The 19897-nt window shown below is 38.2% G+C and overlaps 2 protein-coding genes across 2 annotated transcripts; one reads left to right on the plus strand and one right to left on the minus strand.

Moving 5' to 3' along the window:
- The first annotated feature begins 2255 nt into the window (after positions 1-2255).
- LOC122662554 (oligopeptide transporter 4-like) lies at positions 2256-10363 on the plus strand. Its single transcript, XM_043858213.1, has 6 exons — positions 2256-2811; positions 7158-7255; positions 7723-8286; positions 8469-8721; positions 8832-9014; positions 9554-10363. Exons 1-6 carry the CDS (start codon positions 2266-2268, stop codon positions 10163-10165), a joined length of 2256 nt encoding a protein of 751 aa, XP_043714148.1. The 5' UTR covers positions 2256-2265; the 3' UTR covers positions 10166-10363.
- Positions 10364-17405: 7042 nt separating this feature from the next.
- LOC122662144 (pentatricopeptide repeat-containing protein At1g09900-like) lies at positions 17406-19587 on the minus strand. The gene has a single exon (XM_043857709.1). It carries the CDS (start codon positions 19263-19265, stop codon positions 17415-17417), a length of 1851 nt encoding a protein of 616 aa, XP_043713644.1. The 5' UTR covers positions 19266-19587; the 3' UTR covers positions 17406-17414.
- Positions 19588-19897: the final 310 nt, after the last annotated feature.

Consider the following 19897-nt stretch of genomic DNA (forward strand, 5'->3'; position numbering starts at 1 on the left):
GGGATTAGAGGTGATTATTTTGCCCCATCATATGTCTACCACTGGGTTCACACCAAGAATATAATAATCGGTATCAGGCTGGACGATATCGATCTAGATCAATGATACAGCCAATAGAATATTGACATGTGGTATTAAATTTTGAAAAAATAATAATAATTGGTATCGATACTGATATGAATCAACTGATACAACCTATTAGATACCTATAACTAAAATCATGATCCACTCTCTCGAATAGAGCTCTTTTCCTTATTTATTTTTTGGGGTATAGTAGTTCGATATGCATATGCTTGCCACATAGATTCTGAATTGACGGAATCTTGGTTTTTGAAATCTCCTCTTTCTAATAAGTATTTTTTTTATAAAAATTAATATTATATTCATAAGTCCAACACAAGGTATCTGAGTTATAAAGATTAGACAACCAAAGAATCCCTCCAATAAGTAATGGAGTCGGAGGAAGGAATACTTCTATCCTTCTAAAGTCCAAGTCAACCCATGCAATCAGTCCCGTGTGAAACGATCGTTGCACCGCCATAAAAATGGGGAAATCTCGGAAAATAAATAGAAATCATTTCAGGAAGTCACAAGGTATAATTTTGTCCGGTCAACAGTGCCATAGGTTTGAATCATATCATCTTGATTGAATTCTACACCAAGCAGCAACGACCTAACAAGAAGCAACTCTCAATACGGACCTGGTTTTGGTCGATTTGGTACAGAACAGCCCTAAACGCCTAATATATACTGATTTTAAGGTCGATCCGGATCAATTCAAAACCGATCCCGATCCAGATTCCAAGATTTTAAACCCAGATCCGGACCAATGCAATAATTCTATGAGCAACTGTCACTCATCATAGATGGCCGGAACAAGAAATTTTGATTATTTTATGACTTAAACTAGCTCATTAACATATTAATAAATAATCTATTTAAGTACATTGGAGAAGCAAGAAGAAGGATCTCTCTCTCACTCTCTCACTCTCTCACTCTCTCACTCTCTCTGCCTCTCTGTCTATTTGTCTGTAATGTAATGGACCAATTTTTTTTTTTCCTCTGGCAAGTTGCAAGTTTTCGTATAGAGTCGATCGTGACGGCCGGCCATAATCCCATCTGAACACGAAAATGTTTCACATTTGGAGTCGTAAAGTGCCTGCAAGTTACCACGGCAGCAGAACGTCAATCGCTGATTCGTTGTTTGATTGTAATTGGTCCCACACTTTAAGCGATGTCATCTTGACGTCACTCAAAGTTGATTCCCAAATGTCGACAAAAATAATTAATGAATAAAAAATCGAGTTCGGTGTTACTTGCCTTTCCTTAAAGTTATGTTGACCTTCAACATCTTGAACTGTTTGCATGATCTAATCAATTACTGTTTTTTTATCAAATAAAAAAAGTTATTCAACACGTGTCAACATGTTTCTCTACACGTATTAGCAAGTGAACGTATATGTGAGAGTCAATCACATTTTAATTTTATTTTCATAAAAATTCCTCTTTCCCTTGTAAATGACAAAAAATAGAATATTCTCACGAGTCTATGTCTTCCTTTTTCAAATGAAAAGACATCTTTGCCCCTTGTTTTGAGGAGAAGAGTGTAAACAAAGCCATTACATCACCAGCTTATGTAATTGTTGAGCACAATCTCATGGAATCTTTCAAGGATAAGATTCGTTGTGATTCAATCAGATAATTGAAGCCCTAGAAAGAAAGTAAATCGGTAAAAAAGAAAAGGATAAAATCTTTAGTTGTAGCATTAATCCTATTTCCTTCTTCAGTCCATATCTTAGTCAATCACTCTCTGATTTACTCAATCACAATCACTATAAGAGTAATGTAACTAAAGGCAACTACTACTAAACAAGATTTATCATTACCATGGATATAGGTTGTATCATCAATCGAACCATGTATCTCTTGTGCTCGTGTAGGCCACACTCTCATACAGAAAACTACTTTCCATAATTAATATACTATTATTCCTAATCAAATAAAATTTTGCTGCGTTACTTGTAGAATGAATGTGAATCTTAAAAGGTATTTTAGAAAATAATAAAACCTAAGAGGGTATTTATGGACAGATTCCGGTTACAAGTGCAGCAGTGAAATTTTTTCCCACCATCCACTACCTTATTAATAGATAGTTCTCTTCTTCAACTCTTCTTTAGTTCTCTTCCTCTTCTCTTCTTCCAAACAATTCCGTCTCTCTTTTGTTCTCTCCTAAGATTCTGTTTTTGATTTCTCTCTCGTTTCGCCATGGGAAGTGTTTTCGAAATAGATACGCCGACGACAACGACGACGAACAAGAAAATGCCTAAAGAAGAAGAGTTAGAGGAAGAAAAGATAGACGAAGATGAGTTGTCGCCAATCGAACAAGTTCGCCTGACGGTAACCAACACCGACGATCCATCTCTTCCCGTATGGACTTTCCGGATGTGGACTCTAGGGGTGTTATCTTGCTGTCTACTCTCATTCCTGAACCAATTTTTCTCTTACCGGACAGAACCACTCATCATTACACAGATCACAGTTCAGGTCGCTACTCTTCCCATAGGTCGTTTCATGGCTTCTGTACTTCCAGAGACTAAGTTCCATCTACCTGGATTTGGATCGAGAGAATTCTCTTTAAATCCAGGACCATTTAACATGAAAGAGCATGTGCTTATCACCATCTTTGCCAATGCCGGCAGCGCCTTCGGTAGCGGAACTGCTTATGCCGTCGGTATCGTTAACATTATTAAAGCTTTCTACCATAGAAACATCTCTTTCATCGCCGGCTGGATACTTATTGTCACGACGCAGGTATGTGTCTCTCTCTCGATCATGACTGGGTTTTCTGTATCTAGATTCTATAATTGCTCGTTCTTGCTTTCACTTTCCATTAATTTTTTTATTTTTTCCCCTTTTAGATTGGCAGGCTTTGTGTGTTTTGTTTTCACTTTTCATTCATATTTTAGATTAGCAGCTGGCATTTTAGGTCTTTTGTTTTCACTTTACTCTTTACATTTAATTACTGATTAGTGAGTATTATTTAAGGAGAAAGGCAAAGCAATTTATTGTTGGAATATTGGAAGGTTAGAATCCCAAATTAGGAGATTTGGAGGAATATACACTTGGTTTCGGTTTTTGTCTGTTCCCACACGAATAATGTGGGGCAATCTTATGCAGCAACACCAATCATGATACTGAGAAAAGTTATGGAGTAAAAAGAGACTATCAGTGTGAGACTCATGTGGTCAAGATGTGAGGAAGATTAGAAAAGTATGCATCCAAATGGGTAAAAGGATCATGGATGTCAGTTGGACACATGCACTCATGTCCAATTTAATAATTCACAACTCGAAGCACCGAATGACTTTCTCTCTTAAAGCTAGCGTAATAATTTTAAGAAGTCTTTTAACCCCATCATTACTTCTTATTAAAAAAAATAATAATAAAAAATAAAATTTCCTTTGTTTACATGCCACACTATCCTAGGTTTACAAATCTCTACAAGGGGTTTTACTATGTTAATCAAAATATCTTCTCGCACGCATTGAAAGTCCTATAGTGATTTACTAAGGTATTCGATCCTAATATTATATACTAGGAGAGGGGTAGGTATGCTATCAGTATACCATATGTTAACACCCTATATGTCTATCTCTCTTTCTTAGCTTTGAAAGAGAGGAAGAAATAGAGAGGTAGATACATAGGGTGCTAGCATACGATATACAACTAGCATATCTAGCATTTTCCTTTTATTATATAAGTTTTTTTTTTGGAATGGGGAAGGAAATGCTCTCGATACAATATCATTTTGTGGTGAGATTGTTGGGAAGATGGGACGGGATTTACATGTTGATGGGGGGTTTTGTTGGGTGAAAATGCTAAGGTAAGATTACTATTCCCAAAGTTTCACCTAATTAGTGAGACTTTGACTAGCAAAGGAATGGGATTTTGAAGTATCACATCAATAAACAAAGCAATTAATGATGTCCTCTGAGCTTTTGTAAGTTTATCACATCAAATTAATCAAACAAGATTGCAGTGAGATTTTGAAGTGCCACATTAGCATTTTCCCACTCCAATTGTCTCACCCCCACCTAAGTCTCCTCTAAACAAACGAGGCCTTAAAAGGATAGGAGAGGGCTCTTGGCATAAGTCGGATAAGGTATTCTCATCAATAAGGTTCAACAAAATGATATTGTATCGAGAGCATTTCCTTCCCCCTCCCAAAAAAAAAACTTATATAATAAAAGGAAAAGGCTAGATATGCTAGCTGTATATCGTATGCTAGCACCCTATGTATCTACCTCTCTATTTCTTCCTCTCTTTCAAAGATAAGAAAGAGAGATAGACATATAGGGTGTTAACATATGGTATACTGATAGCATACCTACCCCTCTCCCAGTATATAATATTAGGATCGAGTACCTTAGTGAATCACTATAGGACTTTCAATGCGTGCGAGAAGATATTTTGGTTAACATAGTAAAACCCTTTATAGAGATTTATAAACCTAGGATAGTGTGGCATGTAAACAAAGGAAAATTTTATCTTAAGCAAAGATGGAGTTGTTTTTTTTTTTTTTTTTTTTTTTTTTTAAAAAATAAGAAGTAATGATGGGATTGTTTACCTTAAAAAAAAAATGAAGTAATGATGGGGTTAAAAGACTTCTTTTATAAGGCCAAAATTATTACGCTAGCTTTAAGAGAGAAAGTCATTCGGTGCTTCGAGTTGTGAATTATTAAATTGGACATGAGTGCATGTGTCCAACTGACATCCATGATCCTTTTACCCATTTGGATGCATATTTAAGAGTTTCGGACAAACGGTCTTCTAACCTTCTAATTTATAATAATAGTACCCAAATACATGCCCCACAAAAAATTTTGCCCCATATTTATCCAAACTTTTTATGTATAATACTTTTTTTTCATAGTTCTCCAATAAAGTAAATTTTCGTCTTTCTTTCTTCTTTAGCTTTTATAAATTTGATGGTCCCTTACTTTATTTTTATATTTTTTTTAAATTATGGATAAAAATAATTTGAAGTGATTTGTTGCCACTTTTATAAATTTGATGGTCCCTTATTTTATTTTTATATTTTTTTAAATTATGGATAAAAATAATTTAAAGTGATTTGTTGGCATTTTTATAAATTTGATGGTCCCTTACTTTATTTTTATATTTTTTTTTAAATTATGGATAAAAATAATTTAAAGTGACTTGTAGTCATGTTATGTTGCATATTTGTTGAGTAAATGATATGATTTTACCTTTATTGAAAGAAAATATATATTACACTAAGAAGGCAAAAATAGTAAAGTTTTGTCACATCTAAAGAGGTGTCAATAAAAAAAATACCTTTTTAAAATATCTATATTACCTCACAATGACACATTTTTCATTATTTTTCCACTCCAACTTTAAGTCGACATCCTAAGTACGTATTGAGATATCTCAATTACGTATTATATAATTATTCATGATGTATTATCCCTTTAATTCCTATGTTTAATTTAGTGTCCGTATGAAAACCTTGAATCATATGGTACACATTCTTTAAAAAATTTCATTGAACTAATACAGTAATTAAATTATTCTAATAAGTACTTCGTTGGATTTAGGATGGCCATGTACACATTATAATGAAATATAGATATTGAAAAAGTAATAACATTAATAATTATGTAGATAGATAATCATACACATTTAGAAGGTAGATTTATAGGTAAAATTTAAAAAAAAAATTGTAAAAATACGCAATTGGGGGATAACTTAGGTATTTTAAAAAGTCAAAGGATAAAGAGAGGTAAAAAATTTCTGTATTGGGAGAGGGGAATTAAAAAAAATAAAGTGTTTTATAAAAAAAATAGGGTAAACAAAATTTTTCCCTAAAAAATTTGCCCCACTTGCTAACATGATCTATCTAGAAGATAATCATTGTTATATTAAGTTATTAAATCCTATTTAAATTACACAAAGCAGCATGACCCTTATTTAAATTCCATAAAAAAGATTCTAAAGAATATCACAATCATATCTTTTTTTTTTTGGTAAAGAGTATCAGAATTATATCATTTTCTTGTTGTTAATGACATTTGACTTTTTCGTTTTTGAATTTAATAAGTTATCTATTATTTCTAGGGTATTTTTTTTTTTGGGTGCAATTCAAGGGCCCACCGGCCATCAACCTCAATAAGATCCCACAAGAAGGCAATGAGGGGACCCACAAGGGGTCAAATATGGTACCCAAAGGCTCCACTTCTTGGAAAGCAATTAAATGTGGACTAGGTGTCGCTAAGGAGACTTGAACCATTGACCAAGCGCCTGACGCAGTTCTCCCAAGCGAGTAGCGAATCACCAGGGCAAGCCCTGAATCGACACTTAGTCCACATTTAATTGCTTTCCAAGAAGTGGAGCCTTTGGGTACCATATATGAAATAAGATCTTTTCTATATTGCCAAAGTTTTCGTTCACCCACGTCACGAGTTGGGTTCTGATGGGACTCATGGAAAAGAGAGTCAGTGACCCCACCATATGATCTAATCACGCCCTTCCATAGTTTAAGGAATCGGTATCGGATCCGCCATATTGATATGTTTCTGATTGATATGATATCGATCCAAGGTACTGATCAGGGGTAAAAGTGTAAATAAAATCAATTTTAATTGAAATTTATGGATAAAACCATCCAATCCAGGCTGATCCGGAGCGGTATCTGGTATCGTATCTATATCGGCTACTAAAACTTGCATCCTTCTCTTATTATTGAAGGTCCAAATACTCTCTATGTCCCATCCAACCACCAGAACTCTTGGATTAAGAGATTCTCTCGTTAGTGTTGGGTGAAGGCATGTCCATATGCTAACCTAAGATGAAGTCGTATGTTGTAAATATCATCTGACCTCGAAATCCAACCAATGATAAGGATACGGTATCAATATATATCTATCAATGAAAAAAAACATAAGCAAAAGACTTGATTTGGTGTGAATAAGTAAAGTAAATATGATTGGTGTCGGTTAACCTTTTGGGACTGGTCATTGGTGTGGGTGGTTTGTGTCATTTCACTTTTATTATAAAAAAAACAAAAAAGTAAATATGATTGTTTAATGTTTATACTCATATCTTAGAATCTCATACATAAGCCCATGGACCAGGTATTAGGGTACGGTTGGGCTGGGCTACTAAGAAAGTATGTGGTCGAACCGGCTCATATGTGGTGGCCCAGTACTCTCGTTCAGGTCTCTCTCTTCAGGTATGTTTTCTGTTCTTTTTTCCTTTTCTTTCTTCCCCCTTGCACCGTGACCGCCCGAACAGGCAGTCGGGCCTGTATAAGGCAGGCCTGGACACAATTATAAACGGTTGGTCAATTTTCGGGCTTTAATGAAGCTACCAATAATTGGCCTAAACGGGCTACTGAGCCATTTATCTCTAAATGGGAACTTTAAATGTGTTGGACTCGATCGGTTGACCATCTGGCAGGGGTCAGGACTTCCACCTCGGGAACGATCCCAAACATTATTCGATCTGGGCTTGAGTCCAGCACATTTAACAAATGGACCAGACTGGTTTCGGGTTTTTCTGATTGGACTTGGTCGGGCCTGCCGGTGTGGGCCTGGAATTGACACCGGCCCCTAATTTGTACTTCCAAACTATACCATTCTACGTTTCTTAATTGGTTCTATCAACTCTGAATTGATATGAAGTTGTTGGTATATACAGGGCATTACATGAGAAGGAAGATAGAAGAATGACAAGAGCAAAGTTCTTCTTGATTGCATTCGTTTGCAGCTTTTGCTGGTATGCCGTCCCTGGCTACCTCTTCCCTACATTGTCAAACATCTCATGGATTTGCTGGGCATTCAAAAACTCAGTCACAGCACAACAGATTGGTTCAGGCATGAAGGGTTTAGGACTTGGGGCTTTAACCTTGGACTGGTCGGTTGTGGCTTCCTTCCTCTTCAGCCCTCTAATTAGTCCTTTCTTTGCCATCGTTAACATCTTCTTTGGCTTCTTCTTGATCGTCTACATAGCCATGCCCATAGCTTATTGGGGTGTCGACTTGTATAGTGCTAAGAAGTTCCCTATATTCTCATCTCAATTGTTCACATCTGATGGGCAGTTATATAACATATCAGCCATTGTTAACAATAATTTCGAGCTTGATATCCCTAGTTATGATCAGCAAGGACGGATCCATCTTAGCATGTTCTTCGCCCTAACCTATGGTTTTGGTTTCGCAACTATAGCATCCACACTCACTCATGTAGGCCTCTTCTATGGAAGGTAATTATATTACTCTTCTCTCTTGTCTCCAATCTCGATGTTGAGATTTATAGGTACTTGGGCACCGTCTCCTTAATGACTAGCTTTTAAGGATGAGTTTTACCCAAGTCGTGGTTACTTGAGCACCTTCTCCTTAATTATGATGCTCATTTACATTTTACTTGAATTCTTATCAATCACAGCGAGATTTATCAACGATTCCGTGCTTCGTATTCGGGCAAGATCGACATTCATACTAAATTGATGAGGAAGTATGAGGACATACCCCAATGGTGGTTTTACATTCTTCTTTTGCTATCTGTTGCTGTTTCTCTTGTGCTTTGTACTGTGCTGAATAATCAAGTTCAGATGCCTTGGTGGGGTCTTCTCTTTGCTTCTGCCCTTGCCTTCATATTCACCCTTCCCATCAGTGTCATTACAGCAACAACGAATCAGGTAATTAATACAGTGAAAATTTGCTTTTAAGGATGAGTTCTACCCAAATCCCTATCACTTAGTTGCTCTGTTACTGAAGCGATACTCTCATATCTATATATATTTTGCAGACACCGGGGCTTAACATCATCACAGAGTACTTAATGGGTATTATATTACCAGGTGAACCAATTGCCAATGTTTGCTTCAAAACATATGGATATATGAGCATGGCCCAAGCTGTCTCCTTCCTCAGCGACTTCAAGTTAGGCCATTACATGAAGATACCTCCAAGATCAATGTTCTTAGTTCAGGTAATAACCTTTCATCATTCCATGATAGAGCAAAGCTAATATTAAACTCAAAATTGGGGATCCTGATCGGAATTGGCCTAAACCCTCGAAACCCAGTATGGATTAGTCAAAATCGAGATCGGGCTCGGCCAATTGCAATCGTTTCGGATTTTTAAAAACCTTGATCCCCATACAATTATAATTCTTCCCTGTACATGTAATGGACCCTGTTGGGCCTAGAAGGTCAACATCTCCCCGCAACTCTGTGATTAACCACCCACCTTGCATAAGGAAATAAAGTCGCATCCTCATTGGTTTTAGAGTAACGGAAAGTGTTTGATCCGAAAAACCAACAATTGGTATCAAAGCCAAAGTCACAGGTTTGAGTCACTCGGCAAACGCTGAGGAGGGGATTGTTGGGCCTAGAAGATCAGTGTCTCCCTGCGACTCTGGGACATCCAACCCAATAATAATTATGTGAATTCTTGAAACCCTGATCCTCACACAATTATAATTCTTTAGATACTTATATGGTTTTGGATTTTTCATCACAAACACAGTTCATTGGGACTATAATAGCTGGGACAATCAACATTGGGGTGGCCTGGTGGCTGCTGGATTCTATCCCTAACATTTGCGACATTAGCGTGCTCTCTCCAAACAGTCCATGGACATGTCCGAATGACCGTGTCTTCTTCGATGCATCTGTCATCTGGGGTCTGGTAGGACCAACAAGGATCTTTGGTTCTCAGGGAGACTATGGAGCACTAAACTGGTTCTTCTTAGGTGCTATAGGTCCAGTTTTTGTTTGGCTTCTACACAAGGCATTCCCAAAGCAATCTTGGATTCCTCTAATTAACCTTCCAGTCCTTTTGGGAGCAACAGCTTATATGCCACCGGCGACAGCATTGAACTACAATGCCTGGGTTATTGTTGGAACAATTTTCAATTTCTTTGTTTTCCGGTACCGGAAACAATGGTGGCAAAGATATAACTATGTACTCTCAGCAGGTTTAGATGCTGGAGTGGCTTTCATGGCTGTGCTTCTTTACTTCACATTGACTATGGAGAATAAAAGCATAAGCTGGTGGGGTACAGCAGGAGAACACTGTGATATAGCTGCTTGTCCTACTGCTCAGGGTATAGTGGTTGATGGGTGTCCTGTTTTCTAAGTTTAATTTCATAGATTAAAATTAATTCTCTCTCATTCATTCTCTTGTTCATCAATTACCATCAACTCAGGAGTTGATGATCACATTTGTAATATTGTCTGTGATAGTTCAACTACTGCTTTTTATGTTTAAAAAAAACAAATTGTAAACATACATGAAAGGGCATTCTCTAGCTCCTTCCATTATTACAGTTGCAGATAGTTTTAAGTAAATTGATGATCTGAGGTACTTATCTTTAGCAAGAGGAAAAGACAACATCTTCACATATCACAAATCAATTGGAGCAATTTTTTCATTTCACATGCATTTGCAATGGAATTTTTTGTAGAAAAAATGAGAACCTAAATTGATGCGAAAAAGAATGGAAATAGCAAATAACAATTATGCAGTAGCACAACTCATCCTCACACCTCTCTCAGATTACATTACAGAGAAAGAACCCTTGCTACAAATTTAACACGCTCACAATTTATCATGCTCCCTTACTAATTGAGCTATTCCCTTGAGGTTAACCTAGACTTGATCAATGCCATTAAAATTGAAATCTAGGAGCCAAAATAGGATTTCCCATTTTAGTTTTGTGCAGATTTGCAGACGTTATTTGGCCGATTTGCAAGCTAAAAAGTATGTCAATTACTTGATCAAGTTAGCTATCACTGTGCATTTATCATAGTGGCAAATTACAGTCCCCTCATGAAGATAAAATAGGAGTGGGACAATAGAAAGGTTGCAGCAACTGATATCTTGTTAATTAGTTGAGGCCTATCATCTATGACCATTGTAAATCAGCAAACATTATTTATAGTTTTTTGTAGACCATGGTTGTTGCAGCCTTGATGTGGCAAAAGGGTTGAGCTTGACATTCACAATCCACTTAGAGAGTTGATACAGGTAAATATTACCCACTCATCAGCAGGTGACACGTGGCATGGGACGTGTATTGATTATTCCCCTTGACTCTCCAGATAAGCCTGTTATTCATACATAGCTTTCTTTTTTGGGTTGGGGGTGTTTAGTGTGCAGTTTTATTTCAGGCGAGAGTGAATTTTTTGTCTCTTTGGGTTGGGTAAGGCGGGTTATGTCCCCCCTTGTAATTCTTGATTTTAAACGATTTCATTTTTAAAAAAATGTCAGGGGCCAACCCAGGTCCCAGATAATATTCGGGTTAAAAAAAAAAAGATAAGCGAAGTTTTCCCTCCCCCCCCCCCTCCATTATGTTAGGATTCTTCTTCTTCCTCGTCGCACGGTTTTACCATGTCCGGACTCTCCTTCCATTTTTAACTCCTACCATCATTGGACTCCTAGTGCCGACTTCTGGCTAGGTAACAGAATCTTACCCTAAAAATACAAAGGTGAACACCAAGTAAGGGGATCGATCAATCTTTGCTCTCTTATACAATTACTCTGCAAGTTCTTATCGTTGCATGGAGAACCGACTTAAGCATCAGAGAGTTCCCCCCCCCCACCCCCCGAGTTTGCTACGGTGCTCGCTTATGCCCTTTGCTTCCTAGCTTTGCAGGAGTGTTCGTCCACGGATCTTTATCGCCCCCAGTACTGGGGGGGTCCTGTGTGCATCGTGCGGCTGGGCACCACCCATGTGTGCACAGTGGGGCCCACTGTGCACACATGGGCGGTGCCCAGCTGCACGATGTGCACAGGACCACTCCCAGAGTACTGGGGGCGATAATTTTCCGTTCGTCCACATCATCAGCTTGATTAGTTTTCTACGGTAACAAGAGCAATTGAATTTTCTACTATAAAACTGAAAACAATATGCAAGATTTCTCAAGGACAAGGTTACACTATTGAACTAGTCCATCGTCTATATCTCTCAACTTTGATTTTATCTTAAGAAAGCTTGATAAAATCCACGGGCATTTCAGTAGACATTATGCACTTGTTATACAACCACCCCTTAGAGGAAGCACCAAGCAAGGGGATAATGGGTTAGAGCTTGTTTGGAAGTACTTGGGACTATTAGCGAAGAATCTCATATCCGATGGGCCATATGGTAGTTACAAAATGTATAACCACTAAATTTGACATGTGGTCTATCAGATTAACTTCATGTGACCAAAAAGAAAGGCACTGTGGATCGGGGACAGGGTCAATTCCAGTCGGTTTCAATTCTGCAGGTTGGATTAGAATCGGTTGAAACCTAGAAATGGAATCAAGAAGAAGCAAGGATTTCACCAAAGCTGTGAGTACATTTTTTTATTTTTTTTTTATTCAATAAACTCGAGGATCATGTTACAAGAGGTAAGTTTCATTGATTTTTTACTATTTTATTGATTAAAAAGAGGGAAACAATGGCAAAAATGAAGATCAAACATGATTCAAAACCTATTCAAAAAAGGGATTAAAAAATCGAATTTGATTCCAATTCCTCAAAACTAACCTTCACTGTGTTGGAAATGGTCTTAAGGTATGGCATGATGCACACACAATGGCTCAGATAAACCTTGTCCTAATTTCCAACTACATTTAACAATTTATAATTTATAAATAAATTATTGGATCCAGTTTGCATTGGATCAAATAAAGGTAATCTGATCTGTAACTACTTTAAATTAACTTTGAATGGAATTTAGATGATCAAGTTCTGATACAACCTTAGTTCCAGTAGCAGGGGAAGCTCCAGTCATGAAATGGGGAAAAAAGGTACACACGAAGAATGAGGAGAACCACAAAAAGAAATACTAATCAAAGAGACTAATGAGGAAAAAAAAAATCTCAATCTCAATAAAAATATATGAAACAAGCAATTCACCAAAAAAAAATCATATAAGAGAAACAAAAAAGAAATAAACAAGAGATGTGGAAAAAGAAAGAAAAAGAATTATAGAACTCTCTATACAATTTATCAACACAAATTAATTACAAAGTAGAGGTGGATAAAAGTATCAAGAATCAACTAAGAATTACAAATCCATCAACCCAATTCATCCTCTAAAAGTGATTCAGTTCTAGTATCCAAGCAGCTTTGTTGGAGGAACAGCAAACCTGGAAGAGAACCCTCGGAGAATGTAACCCTGATCAATTTCTTCATCCAAACAACCCTCATCGAAGTTCTGAGCATAGCTTAAAGGGTCATACCTGTAAGAGCCATTTGGTAAACGTGGTCTGGTTTTGAAAATATCAACCAAATTGCAACCTCCATTAGTAGTAGTAGTAGTACTCCTGTTTAGTCTTCTCCATCTTTTTCGCAATCGAAGCTTCAGCTTGAGACGACCCCAGCAAGAAAGCAATCCAACTTCATCATCTGCTCGGTTGGGAGATGGAGAATAATCCATAGCTTGTCTTTAATTATTGATTGCTTTCTTGAGAAAAGAAGAAGAAGAACCCATTCTCTGTATTATTCCTTGCTGGGTATGGGTCGCTTTTATTGTCTGGGTTTGAGTTCTGTTTGTTGCGTGAGTGTGTAACTGTGTCGTTTAGTTTTGGTTTTGGCATTTTAAAGAGAATCTTTGGTTGGGCATCTTATCTTTGGTTGGGGTGTGAGTGTATGAGAAGTTTTGTTACGTAATGAATCAATGAGTGCACGTGAAGACTTTGGGAGTTTTATGATTAATCAGTCAAGATTTACTGACAGCTTAAAGGTCAAAACCAATGGATTTATACATCTACCCCCTTGATCCCCAGCATGTTGACTTAATCAGATTCTTTAGGTATCGGACATGAATCGGGCGATTCCGTATCGACCAACTTCAATACCGATACTTGGCCGATCCCATATGGACCGTGTAGTACGGACCAGAGGCAAATTTGTCAAAAAAATACCTGATTTTAAGGAAAATCAGGGGCAAAACTGTCTGATATGGACTGATCCGAATTGATACCCAATCTGAAAATAGATCCATGTTTGGACCGGCCAATCTAGAACAACTGATCTGGTATTGGATTTTAAGGGTTTAGGTGATTTCATCCGATTTATGAACGATCTTTTTTTTTTTTGGGGGTACATGAAAGATAAAAATATTTATAATTATTCTTCATGGAAAAAAATCCTCTGCAGCACCCTAATCTTGCGGTGCACTGCAGTGCGGGCCTGAGAACTCGACACGTGGAAATTGCAACATCCAACGGTGCTGAGCTTGAGAAGAAAGAAAAAAAAAACTGTCTTGCATCGAGCTCGCACCGTTGGATGAAGGTTCTTCCACGTGTCGAGTTCTCAGGCCCGTATTGCAGTGCACTGCAAGATGCCCACACTGCAAATTATTTTAATCCATTCTCTATTGCCTCTCTTCGGTGAAGCAGGATGGTGGATGCATGACCTCTTGGTAGAGGTGTGAAACGGTTGGTTCAATTTTGATCGGGCTGAACCAATCTTCGGGCTTGATTGGGCAAATCGAAGCCAGTCCGATAAGGGATGGTTGGTTTTTGTCCAATTTGGTTTCAGTTTGCTTTTTCGGTTGGTATGGTTTGGTCCAATTTTCAACCGGTGTCATAATACCCTAAATCGAAGAGGGCAATAAGAAATCGGCTCAGTTCGGGTTTGACACCCCTACCTCTTGGGACTCTTACTACCTACTCAGAGGGCCATCCTTAACTTTGCTAAGCTGCAAATAGTTGTGCTCAAAGGAAGACATCTTCTTGCGATTTTGAGGTAAAATTAGAAACCAGGTATGGGATCAGCTTCCATTGATTTTGATTCTATTCTTAATTCATCTCAGAATTGGTCTAACTCGGTATGGAACCAGATTTAATTGGAATTGATTCCAAGTCAACTTGACCAGTTTTGATCTGAATTATAAAACCATAATGAAGGAAGTTTACCTCAATATGAAAAGAATACTCACTGCATATATTCTTCTTTGGGTGGGACCGACCATTATATATTTCTTTTTTTGGTAGGGTATCGCGAGGGATCTTAGATTAGATGAAGAACATGAGATCTCAAATTCGTAACCTTCTGGGGTTAAGCTCTATCACACTAGCCTCAAGACAGCTGCACTAGAAATTATCCTCGACCAGACCATTATATGGATTAAAGGACAATTACATCAAGTACTTACATATATAGTGTAAGGGACCAAGTTTTTCCACACCCACAGTCAAGCGAGAAAAGCCGGATGGCTTCGATAATCATTGATGATTGTCCTTTTCCTTTACCTCGAAGTGAAGGAAAACTTCCACCTAGGGGGAGGAATCTAGGCTAAGTAAGTGGATTCGGACCTGATGATAGCAAGGTTGCCTTGACAAGCTTGGCTTTCCTTTTCGAGTGTTCTGAACCAAAAAGAAATAGGCAAAGCCCAAACTTCTTTTTCTAATCATTGGCTTTTACTTGTGGGCATAGTATAATTGCGTAAGCGTAACCGGGTCAGAACACTCAAGAAAAAAATATGCAGAAGGTCAAGCTCTTTTAAACTCTCTTTTCAAAATTCAAGGTCTTAATGTCTAGAAAATGAACGATGGAGTAACACAAACATATAAAAGAAGGAAAACCCAGAAAGCCGAATGATTGTTCTATGGGATCAATTGTTCCCAGGATAGCTCCTCACAAGCTATAGCGCACCATCCGACGGCCAGCAGTGCTCGGGCATGCATCCCAACACACAGGTGAGGTGTTGAGCTGCAGGCCGTTGGATGTGCGCTACACCCCCTGTCGGGCTACAGAGGAGCCCAACGCGTTGACTGGAGCCCTCTTCATTAGAATGAAAATGCTAGCAACTATCAAGTTCAAATTGGAATCTCCTTCCTCCCGACCACTGACCCAGTCCTTTTATTGCAGCAACCATCAAAACATTACTCTATGCAGATGACACCAACTCTGCTAGGATTTAGGAATGCTGCTTAACATATTACTCAAGCCTTTTGTCTTCTAAGCTTGAAACCAGCCCTTGCAGACCGCCACTTTGAGAATGGGTTCAGACTTGCCTACGGTATTCTTTTGGCCTGATTTTCTCTATCTGTGAACCCATGAAAAGCTAACCCTCCAATTATTGAATTCCATGTAATGATCCCGATTTGGTTGTAGAGTTGGAACTAGGTCAGTGGTCGGGAGGAAGGAGATAATCCCGATTTGGTTTCTAAACTAATTCCTATTGTCTCGTCCCAGATGTTATTTTCCAAAGCCATGCTGTGTTGGTGTTGTAGGCATCCGAAGCCTACTTGGTAGGGGTGTTTGAAGATACTAACCTTTGCGCCATTTATGCTAAGCTAGGCACAATCATGCCCAAGGTCATTCAATTGGTGGTGGAGTTGAGATGAGGTGGTGGTGGCAGTGGAAGAGGCAGAGGAGGGCATTCCATAAAGCCACCATATTCCTACAAACTTTCAATGTCTTAATCCTATTCTATGATTATAAAAAATGAACTTTGATTCAACCAATAATTCCAATAAATTTTCATGAGACAACACATTGAAGTGACATATATGTATTCTTAACAATTCAACACTTTACATGGTTTTAATGTGTTTCTGCCAAGTACTCTGCTTATTTGTGTGCTTTGATAAATGAGATCTTAGGCCTATGTCAACATACATATAAAAGTCTCTCATGAAAACACTGAAATTCAAAATTTAAATCAGAATTTGATTAGGTGGCTCATTTTTCCTGGCATATTCCATCAGAGAAACATATATTTCTTGAGAAAAAAAAATGATGTCTTTGTTTTATTAAAAAAAAACTGTTTTGAAATACATAAAAACAGTTTTGAGAAAACATTATCGAACAGAGCCATAGCCTTTAAATTATCCAAAGTCACCACAATTGAAAAGAGTCTAGGTCTAACCTACAAAAGAGAGGGGAAAAAAAAAAGAAGGTGGGGGCGGGGATTCTGTGTTTAAATTGCATACCAAAAGGAACTATTGAGTGTTCACTGTCACAAGGTAGAGGGAAAGAACAATTACGTGTCCATTCCATTCCTTCAGTCATACTGGAACTCTTGAAGGGTGACAGAAGATCAATAAAAATGATTCATGTTCACAAGAAACACAAGGCAGGATTAATGATTGAATATCATATTTAAGGGGAAAAGTAAAAAAACAAGTGTACAGACATTTTTAGACATATAAAACACAAAGTAGAACTAATAAGTTGAAGGAGAGCAAATACCATTACATGGTTGTCTTCCAAAATTGAGTTTGGACTTCCAACTTGTAGAGACATCGAAAGGAAGTAAGGTACAGCAAAAATGTAAGGGTCCAGAGGATTACTGCATCTCTCACATAAAAATGGAAAAATGTAATCCAAGGACGTATTACTCACTCATCCAAGACTCAAGAAAGACAACCTCTCAAACCAACCCTACATCTTGACTGCTACATGTTGTGCAGAGCTTTTCTTCACAAGCCCTCTGGAGCATAGCTCATTCAATAATTCCAAAGCTTCCTTTGCCAGGCCTTCATAAGCTACACCTTCGATGAGAATAGTATATGTAGCTTCAGTGGGTTTACATCCCTTGGATACCATAAAGGCCAGGAAATCAATAGCAAGGTCAGTCTGACGAGCCTTACAAAGGCCTAAGATGAGAGAATTGTATGTGACAGCAGTGGGACTGATACCAAGTTTTTCAAATTGGTGAAAGAAATTAATTGCTTCATCAACCTTGCCTTCTCTGCTGAGTCCAGCAACTAGCGATGAATATGTAATTATATCAGGCTTGAGACCCTTTGAAAGCATCTCATCTAGAAGCTCTATGGCATGTGCTGTTTTCCCCATCTTTGAAAGCCCATCAATCACTGTATTGTAAGTGATCAACACCGGCGAGCACCCTTTACTGCCTAGCTGGTGAAGCAGCTCAACAGCAATATCAACCTTTCCATCCTTGCATAAAGCAGTAAGCAAGGTATTATAGGTGACGATATCGGGATAGCACCCTCGAGACATCATTATGCCCAAGTATTCAATTGCCCGGTCCATCTTCTTTTCCTTACAGAACCCATGAAGCAATGGGTTATAACTAAGGGAATTTGGGGTACACCCATGCTTTGGCATCTTCTCTAATATATCGATTGCACGACCAAGTAATCCCTTTCTGCACAAGAAGTTGATCAGGATATTGAATGTAACAACACTTGGTGAAAAACCTTTATGCAGCATATCAGTCAAGAATTTTTCTGCATCCATCCATCTACCTGTGCTACACATGCTACGCAAAATGATATTATGGGTGATTATATTAGGCTGGCAACCATATGATGGCATGTTATTCAGGAACTCTATTGCTTCATCCAGTCTACCTTCTTTGCAAATTCCATTGATAAAAACATTATAAGTAACCACATCAGGTTTGCATCCCCTAATCCTCATCTCATCCAAAAGCTTCATGGCCTGTCCAACCCCACTCTCCTTACAAGTTGCTTCTATCAGAATGGTATAAGTGATGACATCAGGATAACACTCCTTTTGCAATTGGAGATTAAGAACTTGCATTGCTTCTTTCAACTTTCCACAATCACAGAGACTACGCAGGATCGTGTTATATGTAACAATATCTGGTGCTATACTCATTCGTTCCAATAGATGTAGAGCATTATCAATCTCCCCTGATTTGCAGTACCCACTAATCAATACATTGTAGGTTATAACATCTGGAACAGCTCCAGACTCTTCAAGAATCTCTAGAACCCTAGTTGCCTTCTTAGTCTTGCCTACCTTACAGAGCCCACGAATCAGACTTGTGCAGGGAATTATATCCGGGATGTCACCATAATATACCATGTTCTCCAGAAACTTCAAAGATTCCTCCAGTTCCCCATTTCTAACCAGGCGACGGAGATGAATGTTACCCTCAGAATCATCAAAATTTCGGAAAGAATGACCATTTTCCGCATGCCCATGAGGGTTTTTTAGCGGGTTCGATAATTTGCCATTGAAGCTATTAGTCTCCACCTTCGAGACTGCAAAAACCCGATTGCTCCTGTTCTTTCGGGATCGACTATGTTTTCTCACCTTAACATTAGGGGATATAAGACAGCAAGAAGCCTTATACCCTGTAAAAACCTTCACAAAAGAACTACAACTGTTTGGACGGGAGTCGGGGTAAACCCTAACTACAACTTCATCCCCAAACTTAATCTTCTTTCCACTCTCCTGAACGGGGTTAAACAACGAGAACCTCCCAGGGTTTTGTTTTGCAGGAACTACCAAATCCATCTTTCTTTGTTTACTAATTTCCCTTAAAACTTAAAACCCAAATGCCAATGGAGAAAACGGCAGAAGGGCTTGCGACCAAATCTTTGGATAATAGAAGCAGAGCCTAGAGTCTAGAGAACAAGGGTTCCGAAACAGAGTAGCCAATAAGACTGGAATTTGTACAACAGAGATTAACACGGAAAAGAAGGGAAGGAAACAGTACAATACACAGTGGAAAAATCATCAGAGAAAGGTACAAGAGAGCTTACTCAATGAAGTATCAGTAGTGAGAGAACTGAAGAGACGAAGAAGCCTTGACCGTTGGCTCACCATAGAGCAATGAATGGATGGAAAGGACTTTCTCATAAGGTGATACCAGAACACAGGTCGATAGCGGCACCCTTTATCCGATGTCCATCCTACCGCGTTAACAGATGGTTTCTAAAATCCGTTTGTGTAGACAGCAATGCCTAGCCAGTTCTTTACCCCAAAAAAAAAAAGATTGGCCAGGCCAGGTTTGTATCCGTCAAGCATTGATCTGGACCTGTTTGAACAGGTTCATATACATCAAATAGATACGTTTTTTGATACATGGATTTTTGTAAAGACAATATAAATCTAGGGGTGCAAGTTTGGCCCTGCCGGCCTGAACA

The sequence above is a fragment of the Telopea speciosissima genome, chromosome 5 (genome assembly GCF_018873765.1).
Source record: "Telopea speciosissima isolate NSW1024214 ecotype Mountain lineage chromosome 5, Tspe_v1, whole genome shotgun sequence".
In the NCBI taxonomy this organism is placed as follows: Eukaryota; Viridiplantae; Streptophyta; class Magnoliopsida; order Proteales; family Proteaceae; genus Telopea; species Telopea speciosissima.

Bases quoted from the DNA above. Each gene is read 5' to 3' on its own strand.
- LOC122662554 (XM_043858213.1), top strand. From the start codon at position 2,266: ATGGGAAGTGTTTTCGAAATAGATACGCCGACGACAACGACGACGAAC. The intron at 7,256-7,722 runs GTATGTTTTCTG...TGGTATATACAG, and splicing joins GTTCAGGTCTCTCTCTTCAG to GGCATTACATGAGAAGGAAG. The intron at 8,722-8,831 runs GTAATTAATACA...TATATTTTGCAG, and splicing joins TTACAGCAACAACGAATCAG to ACACCGGGGCTTAACATCAT.
- LOC122662144 (XM_043857709.1), bottom strand. From the start codon at position 19,265: ATGGATTTGGTAGTTCCTGCAAAACAAAACCCTGGGAGGTTCTCGTTG.